This window comes from Cotesia typhae, unplaced genomic scaffold (genome assembly GCF_013202065.1).
Source record: "Cotesia typhae breed Kobodo isofemale line unplaced genomic scaffold, CoteBio_Ctyphae scaffold_13, whole genome shotgun sequence".
NCBI lineage: Eukaryota > Metazoa > Arthropoda > Insecta > Hymenoptera > Braconidae > Cotesia > Cotesia typhae.
The window spans coordinates 17,365,241-17,387,202 of NW_027423774.1; the positions used below are offsets into that span (position 1 = coordinate 17,365,241).

Genomic DNA, 21,962 nt, shown 5'->3' on the forward strand with positions numbered 1-21,962 from the left:
ATTTTTTCGAAATTTTTTTTTTTAATTAAAATTTTTTTCTTAAATTCGGATTATTAAACTAAACTTTTTTTTTACTAATCGAAAAAAATTTTTTTCTGGAAATTAAATTTGTTTTTAATTTTGAGTTTTTTCAAAATATTGATTTTTTTTAAATTTATTTATTTTATACCAACGAAAAGAAATAATTTGGCAGATAAATTTTGTGTCAGTAAAATAAAAATTATTTTAGTATAAGAGCTCCGTACTTGGATATTTTCCCGATTAAAATCTAAATTTACTCCAGAATCATTCTGCTAAAAAAAATTTCGGATTCACTCCGAAGACGGAGTGTTGAATTACTTCACTTCGGTACTCCGAGTGATGGGAGTGAATGCGGAGTAAAATTTACTCCCGACTTTTTACAGTGTATACTGGTACAATGACGTAAAGCTTGAAGAAAGGGAAAAGAAGAAAGGGAGCGAGTTTATAAATGTAATCCAGTTGACTCGTGAGTGAAGGCACCGCGGTCGATAAACGGCACGAAACCGACGCTCTCACGGCATTCGCTTTTATCGGGAAGTCTAACTCTATCGCTTTGTACACTGTTCTTTGGATAATTAATGATTTTTATTGTTTAAATAGACTGTGTGCATTCGAATTAACTATTAACTATCAACTATTGCCTATGATCCCTCATCTCCTTCAATTTAAATCAATAGAACACAAGAGATAGCTACAGCACGAACGTTTTGTTGCCCACGTTTTATTAACATTTATCTGGTTTATATTATGTAATAAAATAGAACTCTATTGTTAAGCATTGTAATGACAGAATTTATGGTTTCATGTAGCATGGATAGAAGAGCAAGTATTTATGCACCGAAATGTAATAATACACTGTAAAAAATTCGTGGAGTGAACGATTTTTAATTGATTCAATCTCTCCGGAGTAAAATTTATTCCGTGAAAGATTTTATTTATGTTATTACACAGAAAAAAAAATTTCTTGAAACAAAAAAATTGTAAGGAAGACCGAAGTTATTTTGGAGCAAGAAGAAATTTTCTTGGCTTAAAAAAATTTAACTTCGTTCAAGAAATTTTAATTTCATTCAAGAAATTTTCAATCTTCCTTAAGATTTTCTTGATTTAATTAAGAAAATTTACGCTTGGCTTAAGACTTTCTTTCTGTTTGTGTAATAACGAAAACTCCGCGGAATGAATTCTTTATTTTTTATATTGAATAAAAAAAATGTCGATATTCGCTTACAAATTACAATATGCATACTTAGAGATTATATTAAAATCAATGTAATCTAATGTAAGCATTAAAGTAATTAATTTAATTTAATTAAATATATTAATGTTGACAATTAATTATTTTTTACTTCTTTCGGATTAGAACGCATATTTATTCCGAAATCACTCCAATGAAAAGAAAAAAAAAACAGATTGACTTCGTACGGAGAGTTTTATTTTTTCATTCAAGTAATCGTAGTGAAAATTCACTATAAATTTACTCCTGTTTTTTTACACCAGATATACAAGTCGAATCAAAATTATATTGTTTATATTTCTCGTACCCGCCTTTCTATAATACAACGCGCAATTGCTATTAATTAACAAAATCGTTAAAATTAAATTAATTTATGACGTTAGCTTTTTGATTGTATCGAGATATTTGATGAGACTAACGAGGGATCGATTCTCTGTATCGCGGATACACGCTTGTGGTACGACCACGCGATAAACGTTTTCCGTAAGTTATGCTCATAGTTGTTGCGCACGCGACAGTGTTCCTGAGTCTTGTGGATTAATATAAGAGTTAGTATGAGTTTTTATGTTCCTTTTCTGCGTAACTAGTGTTGAAAGGAGACTAGGTAAGTGCAGAATGCAAAAACCTGCTGGTTACATCTTGTTAGTTTTGATAACGATAAATTCGGTGATAAATATTTGTTGTTCATAATACAAATTTATGCACTTACAAGAACAATAAAAAATTCTTGCAAAGAATTTTTTCAAAAATAATCCAGGCCACATGTTCTAAAGTTTAGGATCAGGAATTACGTGTTTGTGACTCCTAGATGGGTCAGTGGGAAAAAATAGATGGAAGTTTCTAACTTCTTGAGGAAATTGCTCATTATTATTATTTTTGTAAACAAAATTGTGCTAGGAAGGCGTAAAATTTATTAGTTTAGATTGCACCATTGATTGATAATTTGACCTCGTATAAAAATAGTGTGAACTTTTCAGTTGATTCCGATTTAGATCTCTGAATAGTTTAGTTTAGAAAAATTAAAACAGGTTCGAAACTTCTCAGAGAAGTTTAATTATTTTATCATTTTTTCACGATAAAAGCGAAAAATTTGACAGTTTAGGCCACAATATTGATTTACAATTCTACTGAGCATGAAAGTATAGAGTGAAATTATCAATTGATTCCGATTCTATTGTCCAGTCTACCAGATAAAATTTCGATGTTGTATTGCACATATTTACTGAAGAAAGTAGAAAAAAATTTGTAATTAATTAGAGCCAAAATTGTTATCTTTTTTTCTGTTTAATAGCTAAAGTATCAGTCACTTGTGTACTCAGTCTGCGTAGTATGTTTGCTTGAAATAAACCTGGGAATGAATGTATGATAACTATCCGGATGTAAATGAGAACGGGTTTACAAATTGTATAAGTTAAATAAACGCTTGGAGGCGAGTGAGCTAGTCAAAGAGCTGGACACGGATGAATATAATTACACATTGCGAGCGTTAATAATCCATAATTAAATTAAAACAACCCGAGGGCTTCGCCGGGAGCTATCGCATCGCGGTATGTTTTTGAATGCATCATAAAAAATCTCCTCACTGGTTGAAAAATCACTGTAGACATTGGCTTTATTTCATTGGCTGAATATCCCAATAATTAGCTTTGTTCGATGGTGAGGCTGCAGCATAGGTTTCAATGAAATTAATATAACCAGTAAAAAAGATATCAACCGATAGATAAACGCTTTATGTCAGCTCATTGAAGCTCTGGGGCATCCTGGTATGCTACGTTCAATGTCCAATCTGGTATGCATCATCAGAACGACTGATCTAGATCGGATTTTTGATTAAGACCTTGCATATTGTTCCGCTCGAGGCTAAACCAGCTGTGCTGGCAATTATCAGCATCGTGCTCGACCTGGGATTAATATATTTATTTTTTTAATTACTGATTATACTGCTGACAATATGCGTTGTAGATTAAATTATTCATGCAATCAGAGTTCGAGCTTAGTGCATCATTATTTATTTGAATGAATTACAAAGAAATATTAAAATGGAGAATTTATCATAAATAGTTGAGTTGAGTTGAGTTTATAAATAATTCGTTGGCTTTCTAAAGATCTGAATATTTATGAACATCCTGGCAAAGTGTTGTAATATTTAGCACAGTACGAAATCAAGAACTAAATAACGCTAAAATAAACTAAATTTCGAAGGTCATCCCGCCTTTTCCTCGTAAAAGCACGGACCACAACCCAGCACGAATTGAAACCACATACTCACTCGTGTACTCTCTTTGTGCCTTAAAGAGAATTAATAACTACTCGATTTAGTTAATGGTTCTGGTTTTGTCCTTTATTCCATTCAGCTGTGTGCAATTAATTACGCACAAGAAAGTCATTAACTTAGCTGTGAAAAAAAATATTTTTAAGGTATACCATTGATGTGATAATAATAATGAATAAATAAACATCTACCTGTTAAAAATTTGAAGAATGTTCATTAGTTATTTAGGACAAATATTGACTATACTTAATACCGTAGAAAAATTTCCTAACATGATATTATGTCCACATGACATCAGTACCCATCAAAAAAACTCTTATGCTTTTTTTGGTTTTTTGCTCATAACTTTTTTAAAAAAGGCTTCATTAACATTTTTATCCTCAAAATCTTCATTTTTTACGTACTTTAGAAAAAAAAAATTATTTAGTGCTAACAGATATGAAAATTTTGTTTTGAACTTAAAATTTTTTTTTTCTAAATTGAATACACTTATTTATTTTTTTTTTTAAATCGTTATTTTTACAATTTTTCTTTTATTGTTAGAAATGGTTTAAAACCAATAATTAATTATTTATGTTAAATAACGCCATTTAAAAAAATTTACTTTAGCGACGCTACATACTTTTATCCTATTAATTGTATAAAAATCAAGGCTGTAATAGAGTACGGTTAAACAAGCTGCGATCCCATAAAACATTATTTGTCACACGATGGACGATTTCCGTGATTAAGATAGATAATTTCGGTGGGGCAATTCGGCTAATTCATCACTAGCATGGAAATACTAATGAAGATTCTCCAAACCGGAACCTACAAACTCGGCAGGCTGACGTATTTCATTGTCGTTATTTTTTTGTGCACTCGACAGTGTAATTATACTGATGTGGTTGAGCGTGAATTTGAATATTCCCAGTGGCAAAAGCTTTTGTTGGTACTTGAGTGCTGACTCTGTGCTACTGTGCTACTGTCTGTTTTAAAGTTATAAATACTGTGAAATTGTTTAAATTTTCATTCCGATTGTCTCTCATCAGAGTTTATTTCAGCAAATAATCTGACACGCAATTAGATTGCTTTTTAATCAGTAGTTTCTTTAATAGACGAGAAGATTATATTAAAACCGCTTGAGTCGGTGGATTATCCATTTTTTTGCACAATAAAAAGTGATCGGTTAACGCTGTAGAGTAAGTCGGGTAATTCTTTCAGTAACCGAAAGCACCCCCACTTGTACATCTACACTGTACATTTACTTCGGATGCAGGAAACACAACAGCGGTACAAAAAAGAGAAATACCGAAGTAGATGCAGAAAAAAATGGTCTAGGGTGCTTTTAGTAGAGAATAGCTGATGTAGGTAAATGGGGTCCATCGAAGGAAGCTGGAGAAGGACAGAGCCTGGATTTACTCAGAGTTACGGTGGTCCTGGTGGGATTTTCACCCGGATTTCCTCCCGTGAGAAAGGACCTTACCAGTCGAATTGGTTTTACCAGAACGGCTACATTTCACGATAAATACCTGAAAATAGATACGGGTGTGTTTAATTTTTTTATACTTAAACCGCCGCGATTTTATTTCTTTCTATTCTCAATATAAACTTTTTTTAATCCTCCACGAGTTGGGTACTCAAGAGCCATTACTTAGCTCACTAATTCGGAAAAGCGGTTTTAACGCACTCTTTTAAATTTTTTACAAGTTTATCTTTATTTTCTTCGGTAATGGTCATGTTTAAGTTCAACCTGTAACCGTGGTGTTTAACCCAGGTCCAGTTAGCTACCCCTTTCCTCTTTAGAAAGGGCGCCACTGGGATTTTAGACACGGTGTCCCAGAAACCGGAGGAGCATGAGAAGGAAAGGACAGGGTCGTGAGAAGTCCGAGAAAGGCTGTAAATAAGACTGAGAAAATTATTAGAAAATATAAATGATTTATTCAATCAATCTACAAACTTAACAATTTCCTTAAAACTAACTTAATTGTGAGAACCTCTCACCTACGTTAAATGGCCCTTGCCAATTTTTCCTATAACTAAATTAACCAATTTATTCAACCTCGTCACTCCGACGGAATATCCCAATATCTTAATTTCCTCGTCAACCTGACGGAATACCATACAATACCAATTAATTACCTCGTCAACCTGACGGAATACCAATTAACATAATTTACCTCGTCAACCTGACGGAATACCAGTTAAAACCTATTCCCGACTGCGCCCCCGACTCGGGCGTCTACGCAGCGGTTTCCTAACTTAATCCGTTGTACCCCCGACTCGGGCGTCTATACAACGTTTCTAAATACTCACTAAATTCCATACAAAAATCGTCCACCGGACGCTAACTTAATACACACTTTCTCTAATTACTCAAATTTCTTCGAATTACTAATTAACTAAATTCCTTGAGTTTTACGCTTAACATTTCTTTAATACAAAATACCAAATTCACTAATTTAATTCATTACCAAAATTTCTCAACTAAATTCTTTAACAGTTTTCTCAAAAAATTAATTCACTAAATTTACTAAATTAATTAAATTCAGCCCAACGGCCTAGAATTAATTTTACAAAATTTCAAATTTCAAATTCTACAAGTTTAACAAGCCTCATTAATTATTCAAACTGCATATATTCCAAAGTGACCTTGACTATCTAAATTACACAATTGCTTCTACTATTTCAACTTAATCAAATAATTTTAACTAAATAATTTCCCATAACTAAAAGGCTTGTAACAACTAATTAATTGACATTTATGAATAATTTACTTATAAAAGAATCTACTAAATTAAAAGTGACATCTGAGACAATAGCGATCATTAATTGACAAATTTTATTACAGTTAATTCGGCCTCTCAATTTCCAAATTCAAGCTCGGCCTGAAATAATTGTAATAATAATACCTGACTTAACTTTTACAACTCTCCAAACGTTAAGTGAAGTCCAGGTGGAAACGGGCGAAATCAGCGGCTGATTGGTCTCTCTCTCTCGTCTTCAATGAACTATCTGACTCCAAGTAAAGGGTTCCCAATCCCGGATCGTCCATTGACTTCCTTCTTGATGGTCCCAAATCTTGATGACAGAATTTACTACACAGCACTACACTGACTCACTGTTTTGCCAAAAGCCTCACTGTCTCAAGGCGTCACTGGCTCAAAAGCCTGGCTCAAAAGGTGTTACTTGCCCCAGGGGCTGGGTCAAAAAGTGTTACTTGTTCCAGGGCCTGGCTCAAAAAGCCTTGATGTTTCTTTTGTCGGATCTTTTATAACCCTTGACTCCGAGTTCTCGAACTTTCCTATTGTCAACCCCGCTTCGTTTTTTTGGGGACAGCAGTGGGGACTTTCGATTTGCACGCCCGGTGACAAGTCTGAACTACTTGTCAAAATCGAACGGTAAGGGAAAACCCTCATTTATCGAGGCGTCAATAAAGTGGTCGATAACGACCATGAGAAGTTCAGTTTTCCCTGTCACACTCCCCCCTGCCAGACTTTCGCCCGGGTGTATGCAACAGAAAGGCCTGACACCCACTTCAGGTGGTCAGGGTGCGGCCAGTTCGTTCAAGGGTTTATTACCGTCTAACCAGCTTCCGATGAGACCGCTCCTTCGGCTCATCCACGGCTCTTTTAAATGTACTTGGAGCTTTAACCAATCTATAACGCATTCGAAGCCACTCAACTAGCCCTCGTCCTTCTCCAGAAATAGCGGTAAGGGGGATGGACTCGGGGCCCACACGGACTTGGTGGTATGCTTCCTTTCGGTTCCTTGTGTACATCCAGCTTGCTTCGTGAAGAGCACTCGTTATTCGTAGCACATTTGGTGGTGAATCCGCTGGAAGTGTCGTTGTCTGATAGATTGGTCTCCAATCTTCACAAAATCTCCAAGTATTGTTGTCCTTGGACGCTATGACTGGAAAACACGTCCATACTTTATCGCTCGGTTGAATAAACTTTTCCTCCTGGAGCTTGTCGATCTGTTTATCAAGTTCCTCACTTGGATTCCCCCGATCTGGCCTGATCCTTATCGGAATAGCCTCGGGTTCTAATGCTATCTTATGTTCAATAATATTCGTGAGTCCCTGCCTTGACAAACCTTTGGACTTTTCTAACTCATGTCTGAAATATTTCTGAAAGTCTTGGTCTTGCTCTGGGATAATTTCGACACAGTCTGAGAGCCTCTCTTTACAGGAAATCAACTCAAATGGGTAGAACTCTGAACTTCCACTGAATCGCCAAGTCCTGTTTTTGCTGTCAATTATCACTCCAAATTGGAGAGCGAAATCCATGCCCAAGACCATTGGATGACCAAGATCATCCAGTACACTTAGATACTGTTCTCCAGCAACAGAGCCGATCTGGATAATAAATGACGCACCACCCCGACTTTTACATTCAGTCTGATTTGCCAATAAAATCCATCGTTCCTGGGATAGATCCATCCTAAGTTCACCCGAAGCAAGTTCTTTTATAGCCTCATATATCTTGCTATTAATATACGATCTCTCACTGCCAGTATCTAAAATACCACTCAGAGTAACTCCACATATCCACACGGACACAGGGACCCTAGCCGTAATGCTTGGAGGCTTGGGACCTGTTCCTGGAATAAAAACTTTCTTTCAGTTAGCTTGGAGTTGACCCTCGTTGACAAAAATTCACTCTGGAGTGTTTCAGGAATGAAAACTGCCCTCGCTGTCGTTTCCGGTGTGTTATTCGGGGCCTGTTGATCCGAAAACCAGCCTTCGAGGCCTGTGTTTTGGGACCACAGCCGGGTCTTGTCCTCTTTAACTTCAAAACCTCGGTCCGGTTCATCTTCCCATGAAGTTCCGGATTCATTATTCTCCTGATTCACTCCTGAAGAAAATAAATTGCAATTAGTATAAGTCTTACTATCAGTGTTAATCATAGTACAACTAGGATCATCAGATACCCTAATACCCTGTTGGAGAAATGCTGGTTGATTTTCTGGCTCAGGTGATGTTCTGGTCGCAGAATGATAGCTGTGCTGATCATTTTCGACCCAAGAGATACGTTGATTAAAGTTTCCTGTGTCCGTAGACAAAGTCGCGGTCGATATTAATGGGCCTACTTCAGAGCAATGTTGCTCAAAGGCTTGTCCTGGTTCTGAGCAGCCAGATATCTCATTCTGTATTTTATCATTACTAGACCCCAATGTTGCTCTTTTAATGACCTGGACCGACGGGGAATTCGGGACAGGTGGAGTTAGTTTTTCTTTCTCCTCTTCAATCCTAGGTTCATTCTTATGCTCACTTGATTTTGGACTAGTCTGAGGACTCCTTGAGCGAATATCATTCGAGAACAACGGACAATTCTGTCTAGTATGACCAATCTCGAAACAGTTATTGCATATATCTTGTCTGGAATTAGTGCAGGTATCAAAAGTATGTCCCAGGAGACCGCAGTTGTGACATGGTCTAGGAAATTTTAGGGACTGAGGCCTATAAGGCTGGCGATAATCGTTCTGGTTAGCTCTGACTCGAACCCCATACTTATTATTGTATGATGTGGTCGGTGATGCCGAAGCGTTGCAACCTAGCAGTTCCAGCTCTTTCTCCTGGTAATTATCTTTATCAACATCCTGCCCCATTATTCCAAATCTGGATTTGTCCTGGAGTTTTACTGATTTTTGATTCTGAAAGGGCTGTGCAGCCTCTTCAAGACACCTCGTGGCTTCGTGTAGAGCGTTCAAAAGATCTTTATAGGAAAAGACCGGCCTGGAAAAGACCAGAGTTCGTAGTTCGTCCGTTAGGTGGTTTATAATATTTGCCACCTGATCCTCTACAGGTGGAGGTCTTATCATGGTCAAATATTTTTCTTGAAACTTAAACACAAACTCTGTGACGTTCTCTCCAGGTTTCATCCACAGTTTACCAATGTCATGAATGATTTCGTGATCTGTCGTCGCACTAACAAAAGCCTTGCGGAATTCTCTTTTGAATTGCATGTACGAGCTACAGCGCTGGTGGTTGTTGTCAAACCAGCGTGCTGGTGTTCCACGTAGCATATATCCCATGGAGCTCAGGATTTCATCCTCTGTCCAGCCTTCGTGGTATGCTCTGCTTTCAATCGCTCGGAGAAATTCCTCGGCAGACATTCCATCTTGCGGGAAGATCAAGTTATCTATCTTCAAGCTTGATAAAATGTCCTTTCGCTTTCTTTCGTGCAGGAAATACCTGGTACCTATGTTTCGGCTTTGGTATTGACTTTGGAACGGAGGTGGAGCCATCCCCGGCCTTGTGTTTTGGCCTTGGGAGTCCTGGCCTGGACCTCGTCCAGAGTGGTCTTGATTATTAACCGAAGAGTCGCCTCGTGTATCTGTTTGTTGTTGATTCCAGGACAGTTGAAGCTGATTTAGTTGCTGTTGCAGGTAATTGATCCTCTCTGCTAAAGGAATCGTTTGGTCATCCTCAATCCTGACCCTGTTATTCTCCGATTGATTTCTTAAACTAGGCGGTGGAACCGTTCCTTCCCCCCCTGCCAAACTTTGACCCGGAGGGGCCAGGGTTGTACCACGTAGCTCAAAATCAGTAGCGTTGAAATCAACCGGTGAACGTGACCACCCCGAATTGTTACGACTGACAAACTTGTTCATCAGCTCACGTTGGGAATGAAGTATCTCCTCCAGCCTATGCGACAAACGACCAATGACAAGAGAATTTTCTTCGTTTATTGTCCTTTGGTCCGTGCCCATTTGTCTAACCGCATCTGATGCTCGATCCATACGGTTGAAAATTCTCTGCATATCTGGAGGTACAACCGTTTCATCTGAGCGATGATCCACTGGAGGTTCATGGTATTGATTGTAGTTATGGACAGCGCCTCCAGCCAGAGTACTCTGTGGAAGTGACTCATTATTGGCCTGTGAGGTGTGTTGAACCATTGAACTATCAGAAACTTTACTACTCATCGTAGGTTTGACTGTTGAAGTCGTAGTTGTCGCTGTTATCAACGTTGGAGTTAGTGGATACATGTCTGTCGAGCCTGGGTTAGCCATGGCAGTATACCGGCCTTGCCCATGGCCTGCAACCATTCTACATCCATCCCACTGTGTCTTTGGCATGTTTGAATTGATCATTATCTGATGTCTCTTTTCAATCTTTTAAAAGATAATAATAAAAATTCTTAAAATTGTTTGAGACTAATTATTATCAAATTTTAATTTTAAGTAAGTGTTATAATGACTCTAATTAAATATTTTGTATTCAAAATTAATCCCCAAATATTTTAAATAGAGATAAATTATCTACCTTGAAAATAAAAATTTTACAAAATTAATTTCTAAAAGAGATTTTTCAGAGGATTTGTGTCCATTTAATATATTTTACGAAATGACTCATAACTGTCGGCAAAATTTATTTCAAGAATTTTAATCTCTAATATTTTATTTTTCACTTTTACTTTTACCAATATTACTTTCTTTAATCCCTAACTTATTCGGTTTTTCTCTTCTATTTTTATTCACAACTAAAATTTTCTAATCTCTTCTTTCTACTTATTTTCTTTAATTTTCAACTAACTAGATTTTTTTCAAAAATTTTTCTCAGAAAATTTGTAACCCTTCCCAAACTTCTCAGGGGTTGTTAGAGTCGTTGGGCGCCAATGTAACCGTGGTGTTTAACCCAGGTCCAGTTAGCTACCCCTTTCCTCTTTAGAAAGGGCGCCACTGGGATTTTAGACACGGTGTCCCAGAAACCGGAGGAGCATGAGAAGGAAAGGACAGGGTCGTGAGAAGTCCGAGAAAGGCTGTAAATAAGACTGAGAAAATTATTAGAAAATATAAATGATTTATTCAATCAATCTACAAACTTAACAATTTCCTTAAAACTAACTTAATTGTGAGAACCTCTCACCTACGTTAAATGGCCCTTGCCAATTTTTCCTATAACTAAATTAACCAATTTATTCAACCTCGTCACTCCGACGGAATATCCCAATATCTTAATTTCCTCGTCAACCTGACGGAATACCAGTTAAAACCTATTCCCGACTGCGCCCCCGACTCGGGCGTCTACGCAGCGGTTTCCTAACTTAATCCGTTGTACCCCCGACTCGGGCGTCTATACAACGTTTCTAAATACTCACTAAATTCCATACAAAAATCGTCCACCGGACGCTAACTTAATACACACTTTCTCTAATTACTCAAATTTCTTCGAATTACTAATTAACTAAATTCCTTGAGTTTTACGCTTAACATTTCTTTAATACAAAATACCAAATTCACTAATTTAATTCATTACCAAAATTTCTCAACTAAATTCTTTAACAGTTTTCTCAAAAATTAATTCACTAAATTTACTAAATTAATTAAATTCAGCCCAACGGCCTAGAATTAATTTTACAAAATTTCAAATTTCAAATTCTACAAGTTTAACAAGCCTCATTAATTATTCAAACTGCATATATTCCAAAGTGACCTTGACTATCTAAATTACACAATTGCTTCTACTATTTCAACTTAATCAAATAATTTTAACTAAATAATTTCCCATAACTAAAAGGCTTGTAACAACTAATTAATTGACATTTATGAATAATTTACTTATAAAAGAATCTACTAAATTAAAAGTGACATCTGAGACAATAGCGATCATTAATTGACAAATTTTATTACAGTTAATTCGGCCTCTCAATTTCCAAATTCAAGCTCGGCCTGAAATAATTGTAATAATAATACCTGACTTAACTTTTACAACTCTCCAAACGTTAAGTGAAGTCCAGGTGGAAACGGGCGAAATCAGCGGCTGATTGGTCTCTCTCTCGTCTTCAATGAACTATCTGACTCCAAGTAAAGGGTTCCCAATCCCGGATCGTCCATTGACTTCCTTCTTGATGGTCCCAAATCTTGATGACAGAATTTACTACACAGCACTACACTGACTCACTGTTTTGCCAAAAGCCTCACTGTCTCAAGGCGTCACTGGCTCAAAAGCCTGGCTCAAAGGTGTTACTTGCCCCAGGGGCTGGGTCAAAAAGTGTTACTTGTTCCAGGGCCTGGCTCAAAAAGCCTTGATGTTTCTTTTGTCGGATCTTTTATAACCCTTGACTCCGAGTTCTCGAACTTTCCTATTGTCAACCCCGCTTCGTTTTTTTGGGGACAGCAGTGGGGACTTTCGATTTGCACGCCCGGTGACAAGTCTGAACTACTTGTCAAAATCGAACGGTAAGGGAAAACCCTCATTTATCGAGGCGTCAATAAAGTGGTCGATAACGACCATGAGAAGTTCAGTTTTCCCTGTCACAAACCAAAAGCAAGAACTGAGATCTAATTTTTTTGGTAGATTGTAAAAAATTAAAAATGTTTTGAATTTTATAAAAAATAGTTTAGATTGTATCAATCACTTTTCCACTTTTGATGATATTTTAAATTAATTTCTTACATAGCTTCGAAGATTAAAAAAATTTTTCTAAAAATGAATTTCGAGCTTCAATCTTCAAAAATTTTGATCTATTCTTGATTAATATTAATCTCATTTTTTTAGATATTTGTCTAAGAAATCTACTTATTAATGTTGGGTGTGGCCATATGACGTTTTAAAAAAAATGGTCAGTTTATTTTAAAATTTGAACTGATAAGATTACTTCAGAAGAGTATAACATAAATCACTCGAAAGATATTGCATTAGAAGTTCCAACAGTGTGCAGTTACTGAAAAATAATTACCAAATTTACCGCATACCGCTGGTTACTTTCTGTTTAACGTTCTATTCAAGGCCATTAATCTAAAGGATGTCGATTAAACCGAGATAACTCTCTGGTCTTGTGTAATATATTTTTGAATTTATTTTCTCAGAAAGTTCGGCTGGTTGATAAAACCCAGAAAACGTGTTCTAGCTTACTATATAATACACCCCACTGTAATCATCCACCGTGTAACAGTCCTTGCTCCTTACTTCTCTTTTAATCGAACTAATTCGGTAATTTATTTTATTTCCAAGTCATCCACTCTTGGTTCGAACTTTTCAAATAAGAAAACTTTTTAATTTACAGAATTATTATTTGAGATCCCGAACAACTACTTGGGTCAAGATATTTCTTTGTTTTCGCCTTAAACAATTTTTTAAACTCCGATATTGATTTCATACAAATTCAAACCCCTCAAGTAAAGTTTATTTTTCTTCCCCTAAACTATATTTTATTTTCAAATTAATACTTTGAGTTCAGCGTACAGTAAAAATAAGAGAACGAAGTAATTTAATTGGCACTGATAAAAAACAAATTTGACGCCAAGTTGAGTTCAAATTTCGAAATTGCCGCGACAATGTTTCGCAATAAAAAACTATTGAGCGAAGAATATTTTTTGCTTGACTATAAAAGGGGGCTTACTTTCGGTCTATAGGAGAAATTTAATTCAACTCATTTGAAGAGCTCCAAGATACTGAACCAAGTATTTTTAATACGTCGTTTCCTCGCAATTTCATTTTAATCTTAGAAATTGAGGATCTCCGGCATAGCAGATATTCTAGTTCCTTTACTCTAAGCACACAGTGAAAATCTAGCGACGTGCATCTCCCGGTACTTGAATGAGATTGTTGAAATTAAAATCCATGTATGCACTGTCTATAGTCACGGTAGCTGTTATAAAAATATGTATGAGACGGAAATTTTATCCTTTCATTAGTACTTGCTGTGCAAAGGATCTAGATTGGTGCTTTGGTACATAACAGCAAACGGAACAATATAATCTAATTAAAGCTAGATGTAATACACAGTATTATGTTTGATTTTTTTTTTTGAAGTTCTCATTTTATTCATACTTTGCTCTATTATTAAAATAGAGTTTTACATTTAAGAGCGGTTGATAGTTAATTTTCAAACATATTTTGTTCACGTATAAGATTTAATTTAAAAAAAAAAACGCTTCGCTCTTCGATCGATAATTTAATTATCTATCGAAGAGCGAATAGCTTTTTTTTGGAAATTTTAATTTATTAATGTATAAAATGGTTTTTAAGATTCCATTTGTTGTACAAGTATGACAGAGATACTTTTCGTTTGACCAATAGAGGGTGAGAGAGAAAAGAGTGTAAACCCTCCTTAAAAGTAAAAGATTAAGGGGTTAGACACAATTGATTAATATGAAAATGAATGTGCATAAAATTGTTAATTTTAATTTTAATCATAAGTTTTTTTTTTTACAAATAATAATTTTTCTTCAACATAACATTGTCGATTCGAATTATCGAAGTTAAAAAAAAAATTAAGCACATATAATCTCCTAAATACAACAATAGTTCTTATCTTAACAAAACATAACTAACCCCTCAAATTTTAAACTTTTCTTGACTTTATTTTTTTTCTTAGTACGACAAAAAATACCGCTCGACTTTTCAGCCATTCAGATCTGAATAAATAATGTGTTGAATACACGAACTGATAAGTTTTGGATATGAAAGCCATTAATAATGTATAAAAGAGTGTTGATGGATTAACCTTATTCCAACCAGTCAATAATAAATTAACACAAGTACCATGCTAGAGAACTATGTTTAGTTGATATTTCTATTATACCGTGACATCTGGGTTTAGCAGCGCCAGACCCCGCCAAAGTTGGCCCGAGGTTCATCAAGTCTTTACTTATTCATGAATTGGTCTCTGACAACCAGACCGCAAAACCACACGCAAAGTGGAAATGGCTGTTGGTCTCCGCTGCTCCATTTCCTAGCTCGCTCAAATAGTTTTATATAAAGCCTTTGTTAACTTGAAACCATGCAAAGTTGCATAATTTTTCAATTGATTACCTTGTACACGTTCTCGTCCACATCTCTCTTTCTCTCTTTCTTTTTATCTCTTGGGCTCAAAATAAAACAATATTCTCAAAGTCCACCTGGCAATATATCAACGACAATTAATTTGGATTTTCAGCAAATTCTTCGCTAGTCGAGAGTTGTGAACTACGATCCATAAATATCCATAAATATTACCGGTCTTCCCCACCTGGTGTGTCTGCTGCGAGCGAGTCCAGACTCTGTTTATTAGAAAATATTCCGCCAATTTCATCGGACTTTATTAGCCTCGTACACGCACCGACTGCACAATATTACGCTCATATCTCTTTCATAATTTAATAAACAAATAAAATAACGAAAAAAAAAAAAAAAAAAAAATTAGGAAATAAAATAAAACTTACAACAGGTATGTTAATTTTATCAATGATTTTCACCGCTAATTTATTTTATTTCCATAAAATTCATTACAAAAATTAAAAACAATTTTATTTTTATCGAGGATCAAAAGTTGTCCACGCTAAATCTAAGGCAGTAATTGGCAATATGCTGTGCTAAAAACTGTTTAAAGGTATTAATTATCATCATTATAGGAGTCAGGCAGCTTGTTTCGTCAGATTAATCGTTAAATTAACCTCGTCAGCTTAATCCAGTTTATAGTGTCGGGATTGAGAGTGCTGTTTTACAATGACGTTAGTGTATCCTCACTACACGAGTTGAATCGTAGCCAAGAGTACCCTACATCCAGAACCGACGTTGGGGATCATAGAGCGACCCGGTAGCGGCAGAAGCACCTGCTGCGGCGCCAACTTCCACGAAATTAGATGCGACGTACGGCGAAGTAGCCAAATTCTGTCAAAATTAATTCATAACAATCCATTTTAGAAAATTATCATTCAAGTTTTTTACACTGATAAAAAAATTAATTTAATTGAAGAGAAAAAATCTTGAATCAATAACTTAATTTTGAAGAGTTTGATCATTTTAAGTCAAACAGAAAAATTATTGAATCAAATTGATTGTTTATTAATGTATCAAAAAATTAAACATTAAAAATTAAATATAAAATTAATAATTACCGAGTGGTGACGGTATACATTAGCATTGGCAGTAGCGACAACAGCCGCGGGTCCATATCCATGTCCATGTCCGTGTCCATGGTTATGGCCGTGGCCATGGTCATGAGACCAGCCATGGTTCCATGATCGCTGTTCACTGACGACATTTCTTACGGGAGTGACTGAAGAAGCGACAGTGTGTTGGCTGTTTACATTTAGATTATGGTTCTTCTGAACAACAGCGTTGAATCCATTGACGGCATCAGCTGCGTAGGAAACAGTTCGTCGGGAACCATCGGGTTCTACCAGGCTGTAAGCTCCTTGAACTAGGTCTCCGTTGCGTGTTTCATGCTGGGCTTTGTTATCGCCTTCAATTTTTATTTTTGGACTCAATATTGAGATTTAAAAAAATTTTAGGTTCTAATTTTTTTATTCTTACCGGTCCATCCGTCAGCAACGGCGTAGCTGTAACTGTACTGGGGATTATGGTCGAAAGGTTCGGCTTCAATTATAGTTGGTCGAGAAATGACGGTTCCAGCGGGGGTGCTGATGATACCGGCATGAGCTACTGCCAAAAATGCAGCAACGATAACGAACTGAAAATTTTTTTTAATTTAATAGGAAGTTATGGTCTGGAAATTTTGAATTTAGAGTCAGATTCTAGTTCAATATTTTACCCATAATTTCAATTCGAGATTTAGAAATAATTATGTATGAAAATTTTGGAATTTTCGAAAATTTGTTTGGTGTTAATGAAACGAGAAAATCATTACCATCAAACAAGAGATAAGTGAAGAACGATAACTTGACAAAAAATCCATTGTTAACATCACTTTTTTTTATCAATCGACTCGTTACAAGATTGAATTTATTGTTAAGAAAATAAGTTATAAAAATACCGCGAAATATTTAAAACAAAAATTACTTTAATAATTTACAACAATAAATTTTTGACTCTATCAATTAACAATATTTTATATTATTTATTAAAAATTCAATGAGCATTGTGAGTCATGCACTTATGGATTTTCCAAAATTTTTATCAAATCAAGCCTTGGATTTTTTTATAAAATAATAATTTATAATTAAGAGACTCACCCTTTGAGCCATTGTAGTAGTTGTACTGGAATCAGAAGTAAATCTCTGAATTGGAATGAGTATGGCGGAGAATTTATACTGTTGAATGGATGCACCCCGCCTTTAAGATTGCTATTGTATTACAATTAATCCCGGAAAGAGTGTTGTAAAAACTATCAAATGAAGGCCAAAGTGAGACAATTTAATATCTCAGTTACATATATGATACAATAGAAGAGTTTGCTTGTAACCATAAACACGATCCGCTTATTTATCGCTCCTATAAGACTCTTTCAGCTTTTTACTTTCGTAAACGTTTTTCCGATTTCTTGAGTTGAGTTCCTTGCTGCACCTTTTCTGATGGGGAAAAACTCGATTCGATCACCCAAACGGCCTAGGGTTTGGGTTTATGGCAAAAAGTTTCCATTTGGTGTGCTTTTTTCGATTTCCAGTAGGTAGAATAGCGGACGAGTGTAGGGCAGATTTATCTTTCCTTAAACATGAAATCTATCACCAGGCGACTCTATTCTTTGGACTTGAGAGGGTTCGCGGGCGTTTGGGATCGGTCGCTCATTTGGACCGGGGATGAGTGCCTTTGGGACCTGAAAGCATACTCTTGATTCAAATAAAACGATGGCTGGTTCCTCGTATTCCCCTCTGGATCGTTTTATTATACGAAAAGCCTCTAAATCGTCTTCTTTAAATTGACTTACCTCCGCGATACGCGTACTTCTATTCTCTAGTTTCGTCTTTAGGAAATAGCGTTCGTCTAAGATTTGTTTCTTTAAATTCCTCCTCCTCCCAATTCCAGTCTCATGATTCTCCTCTTCCGTGTTACCTTTTTTCGAGATTTTCATTGTTAGTCTCTGTTCGCTCTGCTCGTGAACCTTCAAGATTACTCGGAAAATTTATTACCCATTTAGTAAAACATTTCTCGCGATTTTTTATTTTTAATCGCGGCTATTTATTTAATCGCCAAGGACATAATTATAAATTACCATTACTTGGAAGTTGGATCATTTAACCCCGAGTTTAAAACGTTAACATTACTTAAATATTATATTAATAAGAGGAGATCTTTATCATGTCACGAGAGATGAAAAGTGTCATTTAGATTTTACATTAATAAATTAACCTACACTGATAGAAGAATTCCTTAGGGTGTAATAATTTAATTTCTTAAAATTTTGTTAAATGGCTTTTTTGGGAATAAAAAATTTTTTTTACTAATTAAAAATGTAAATATAATAAATTTTTTATGGTTGAACCACCATATCGTTCGTTTACTCTGTGCTAAATTACAGTTAGATCAAATGTTACAGAACATTTCAGTTTTTGTATGCACAGAATTTTTCTCCTTGTTTTTTGAAATTTTTTTTTTGTCGAACTGTGATTTATGTAATATAAAAATAAAAAAGTCGAAACGTTGCTGAAATATATAATTATTAACTATTAGAAAATTTTTAAATATTAAAAAATCTTCCTATCAGTGTAATTATATTGGAAAATAAAGACAACTGTTCAAATTTTCTTCATGTTACGTTGTTTTTAATTTAATCTACATAAAAAAAAAAAAAAAAAAAAATGGGTAGGTACATTTACTTGCTCAATAACAACAACAGTACAGGTAATTAATGAAAATTTAATTTAAAGTTCTTGCATTATCGGGATCGAGTTTGGAGTCTCGGGTTCGGACATTAGGGAGTAAGAATCGTTAATAATTCTCTTTGAAACGAAATTAAACTACGACATCCCCACTACATTTTGATTCAACCGGAAATTACATTAAATTTACTGCTGATTCTATCGTCGACTTTTCAGTTCTTCTTTCGTTCTTTCTTCTATTCTCATTCATTTGCACCGCCTATACCCCATCACCTTTTCCACTTTCCACTTTTCACTGTTCTCGGGTCCTTTTTCCGTTTTCTACAAAATCCATCGGTTCTTCCGTGCTATACTCGGGGTCAAAAATAATTGTTTTTAGTGCAAGCTCGACGTGATGCTCTTATCGATACCTTGAAAAACGGTATTTCTCTTTTATCAATGCTAAAGTTTAATGGATTGGAAGCTACAGCATCCCAATCGGTAACTTAACTAAAATTCCGCAGAATCCAATAGCGATGCTAAATTATTATCATCATTATTTTATTTAACTTGTCTTTTTCTTTCTCTCTTTTTTTTTTTTTTTTACTCTATATATTTTCTGATGATGATAAATCACCGCGAGCTATTTTTTAACTGTTACCTTTACTTTAAATTACCGGGATATCAAATCGGTATATTTTAATACAAGTTTCTTCACACTCTGCTGATTTATAGTTTATTTATTTTAAAAACGTAACCTTATTTTTTACAGAATTTTTTTTAATCATGCTGAAATTTTAATGGTATATTTTTCTTAAATTGACATCATTAATGTAAATTTACTATATACTAGAATTTTTTTGGCGAAATTAAAAACTTTTGTGGTAATTTATAGAACTCTTTCTGTAATTTAGAACTTCTTCAGTAATAATCTTTTATTATTAATCCGATGATTAAATAAAATTCATGTTCGTATAAACATATAAATTTTAACAGAGTATTAAATTTAAATAAAAAAAAAAAGAAAAAACATATCTTTTTAGCTCAAAATTCAAACTTCAATTTTCAACAACAATATTCGATTCCATTTATTGATTTCTATCGTTTACTTTCTGCTGACAAATAAAATTGAAAACTTTTAGTAAAACAATTAAAGAGTTTAAATGATTAGTAATTCAATTACCATTGCATAATTTTCGGTAATAAAATCTCTTGGTAGGACGGTCGCTTTTAAATTGATAAAACTAAAGTAAATTTAATACTCGGTGTAATACAAGAAGTTTTCCCAGATAAAAAATCCAACGATCGCTAGTAAATGTCGTATCATAAAGTACTCAAATAACATTTTCGACTGCTGGGGAGGTGAGTAGAGGGATTACTGCTAAACTATAAAAGTAACAGAATGTCAAAAGTTTTTTGTGACTCTGCAGCATACATTGTAAAGAAACAGTAACACCAAAGTTACGACTATTTTATACAGTAATTTATATTTATTTCATTACAATTGAAAAAACTTTTGTTTTAATTTGAACGTACTTTGTTCCACTTCAGACAATGTATAGTATCATACCACGTATATAATATAATTTAATACTGTACGGCAGATGTCCAAAAAATTAAAATGCGATGTGACCGTTCTTGAGCGCAATCTGCGGGAAATGTTGATTGCTGACCCACTTGCTATTGAATTGCGGAAAGAACAAGACACCACTGACCCCGAAACGTTATTTTCAGCCGTGTCCTATTTCTTTCCTTGAAAAAAAAAAAAAAAAAAAAAAAAAAAAAAAAAAACGGAAAAGCTTGAGTAAATAAAGAAAACATTTGCTGCAAGGTCCAGATATAAATATACTGTACACTGAATACTGAGCAAAGAGCAAGGAATAACATTGCGGTTACATCCGCAAGAGTACTCCTTACTGCTGGTCAGATATCAGATCGAGGCTATTCAAGAATAGAACTAGCTCCTTATTTCATTTCTGCACAAACTTTCAATACCTTGATCCTATTTTTCGAGTTTTCTGTTTGTTTTTTCAATAGTACTAGAATTCGTTCGACCAATTGCTGCGTTATCAGTTTCCTACTCATCAATAAGTGGCTTTTGTGGATACTCAATTTTTTTTATATTTTCAACGAGATTAAAAAAGTTTAGTAAAACACTGACGAATTTTTAAACGACTAAAAAAATTTGTACTGGTTTATTGATTGTTTTTTCTGTTACTTTCATTCAACACTGAAAAAAAAAAAAAGAACTAGTTCAAGAGAAATATTTTTGATCCGGTAGAGAACTGGTTGTTTTGATTCAAGAATTTTTTATCTTGCATCTCATTTTCTAATTTCAGAAATTCAAAGTATTCGATCGATACAATGAATTTCTTTATCAAAAAGAATAATTATCCAAAGACAATATTTTTCCTGAATTAAGTAATTTTTTTTCAGTGCACAATTGGACAAAAATGATTTTTAGATGAAAGTAAAATATATTCTTTACATTAATTTTGAAATCAACAATAACCAACTTCGAATTTAATTAGATAAATCGAATTCTTGGAACTGATCTATTGTTTATTATCACAATTCAAAGTGGATTTGATCAAATCGATAGAGGAGGGTGAAAGAGAACAGGCAGGAGTGGACAGTTCGTTATTGTCGTAGAAATATCAGATCCAAAGAACTGAAGCAGGACGAGGATGAAGACGAGAAGAGAGTAAAGAAACGTAAACATATATATACAGCACCGGTGATCGGTGAGCTCTGGTATCGACGCAGTGTGTCTCGTCGATATAAGAGTTGGTTGTTGCCCCCGAGTAATTCGTGGCGTCTGCAGCGAACAGGATTTATTTGCCGGATTACATTGTTCTGATAACGGGATGAAAAAAATCTAAAACTCGTAGAATAAAATAAATAAAAAGTTAGCCTTGTGCTGGTGTCTCTCTCGAGTAGAAAATGAGACAGAAGATAAGTACAGGAGCGTCTAGCCTTCGACGATAG

At 34.8% G+C, this 21,962-nt stretch overlaps 2 protein-coding genes across 7 annotated transcripts in view; one reads left to right on the forward strand and one right to left on the reverse strand.

Annotated features, from left to right (window-relative positions):
• Positions 1-21,962, forward strand: part of LOC141534225 (uncharacterized) — a 138,614-nt gene that overhangs the window by 10,022 nt on the left and 106,630 nt on the right. The window lies entirely within an intron of this gene.
• Positions 15,670-18,497, reverse strand: LOC141534666 (uncharacterized). 2 transcript variants are annotated; one of them, XM_074254152.1, is made up of 5 exons: positions 18,104-18,497; positions 17,412-17,992; positions 16,753-16,909; positions 16,335-16,681; positions 15,670-16,107 (listed from the first exon to the last, which is right to left on the reverse strand). In XM_074254152.1, the coding sequence occupies exons 2-5, from the start codon at positions 17,421-17,423 to the stop codon at positions 15,994-15,996; spliced, it is 630 nt and encodes a 209-aa protein (XP_074110253.1). In that variant the 5' UTR covers positions 17,424-17,992; positions 18,104-18,497; the 3' UTR covers positions 15,670-15,993. The 2 variants fall into 2 exon arrangements, with proteins under 2 accessions (XP_074110253.1, XP_074110252.1); XM_074254151.1 differs by having other exon boundaries at positions 17,412-18,005.

Coding starts and splice junctions, on each gene's coding strand:
- LOC141534666 (XM_074254152.1), bottom strand. Junction 16,682..16,752: donor CGTTGCTGACGGATGGACCG/GTAAGAATAAAA, acceptor TAAAAATTGAAG/GCGATAACAAAGCCCAGCAT. Junction 16,108..16,334: donor ATGTATACCGTCACCACTCG/GTAATTATTAAT, acceptor TAATTTTGACAG/AATTTGGCTACTTCGCCGTA.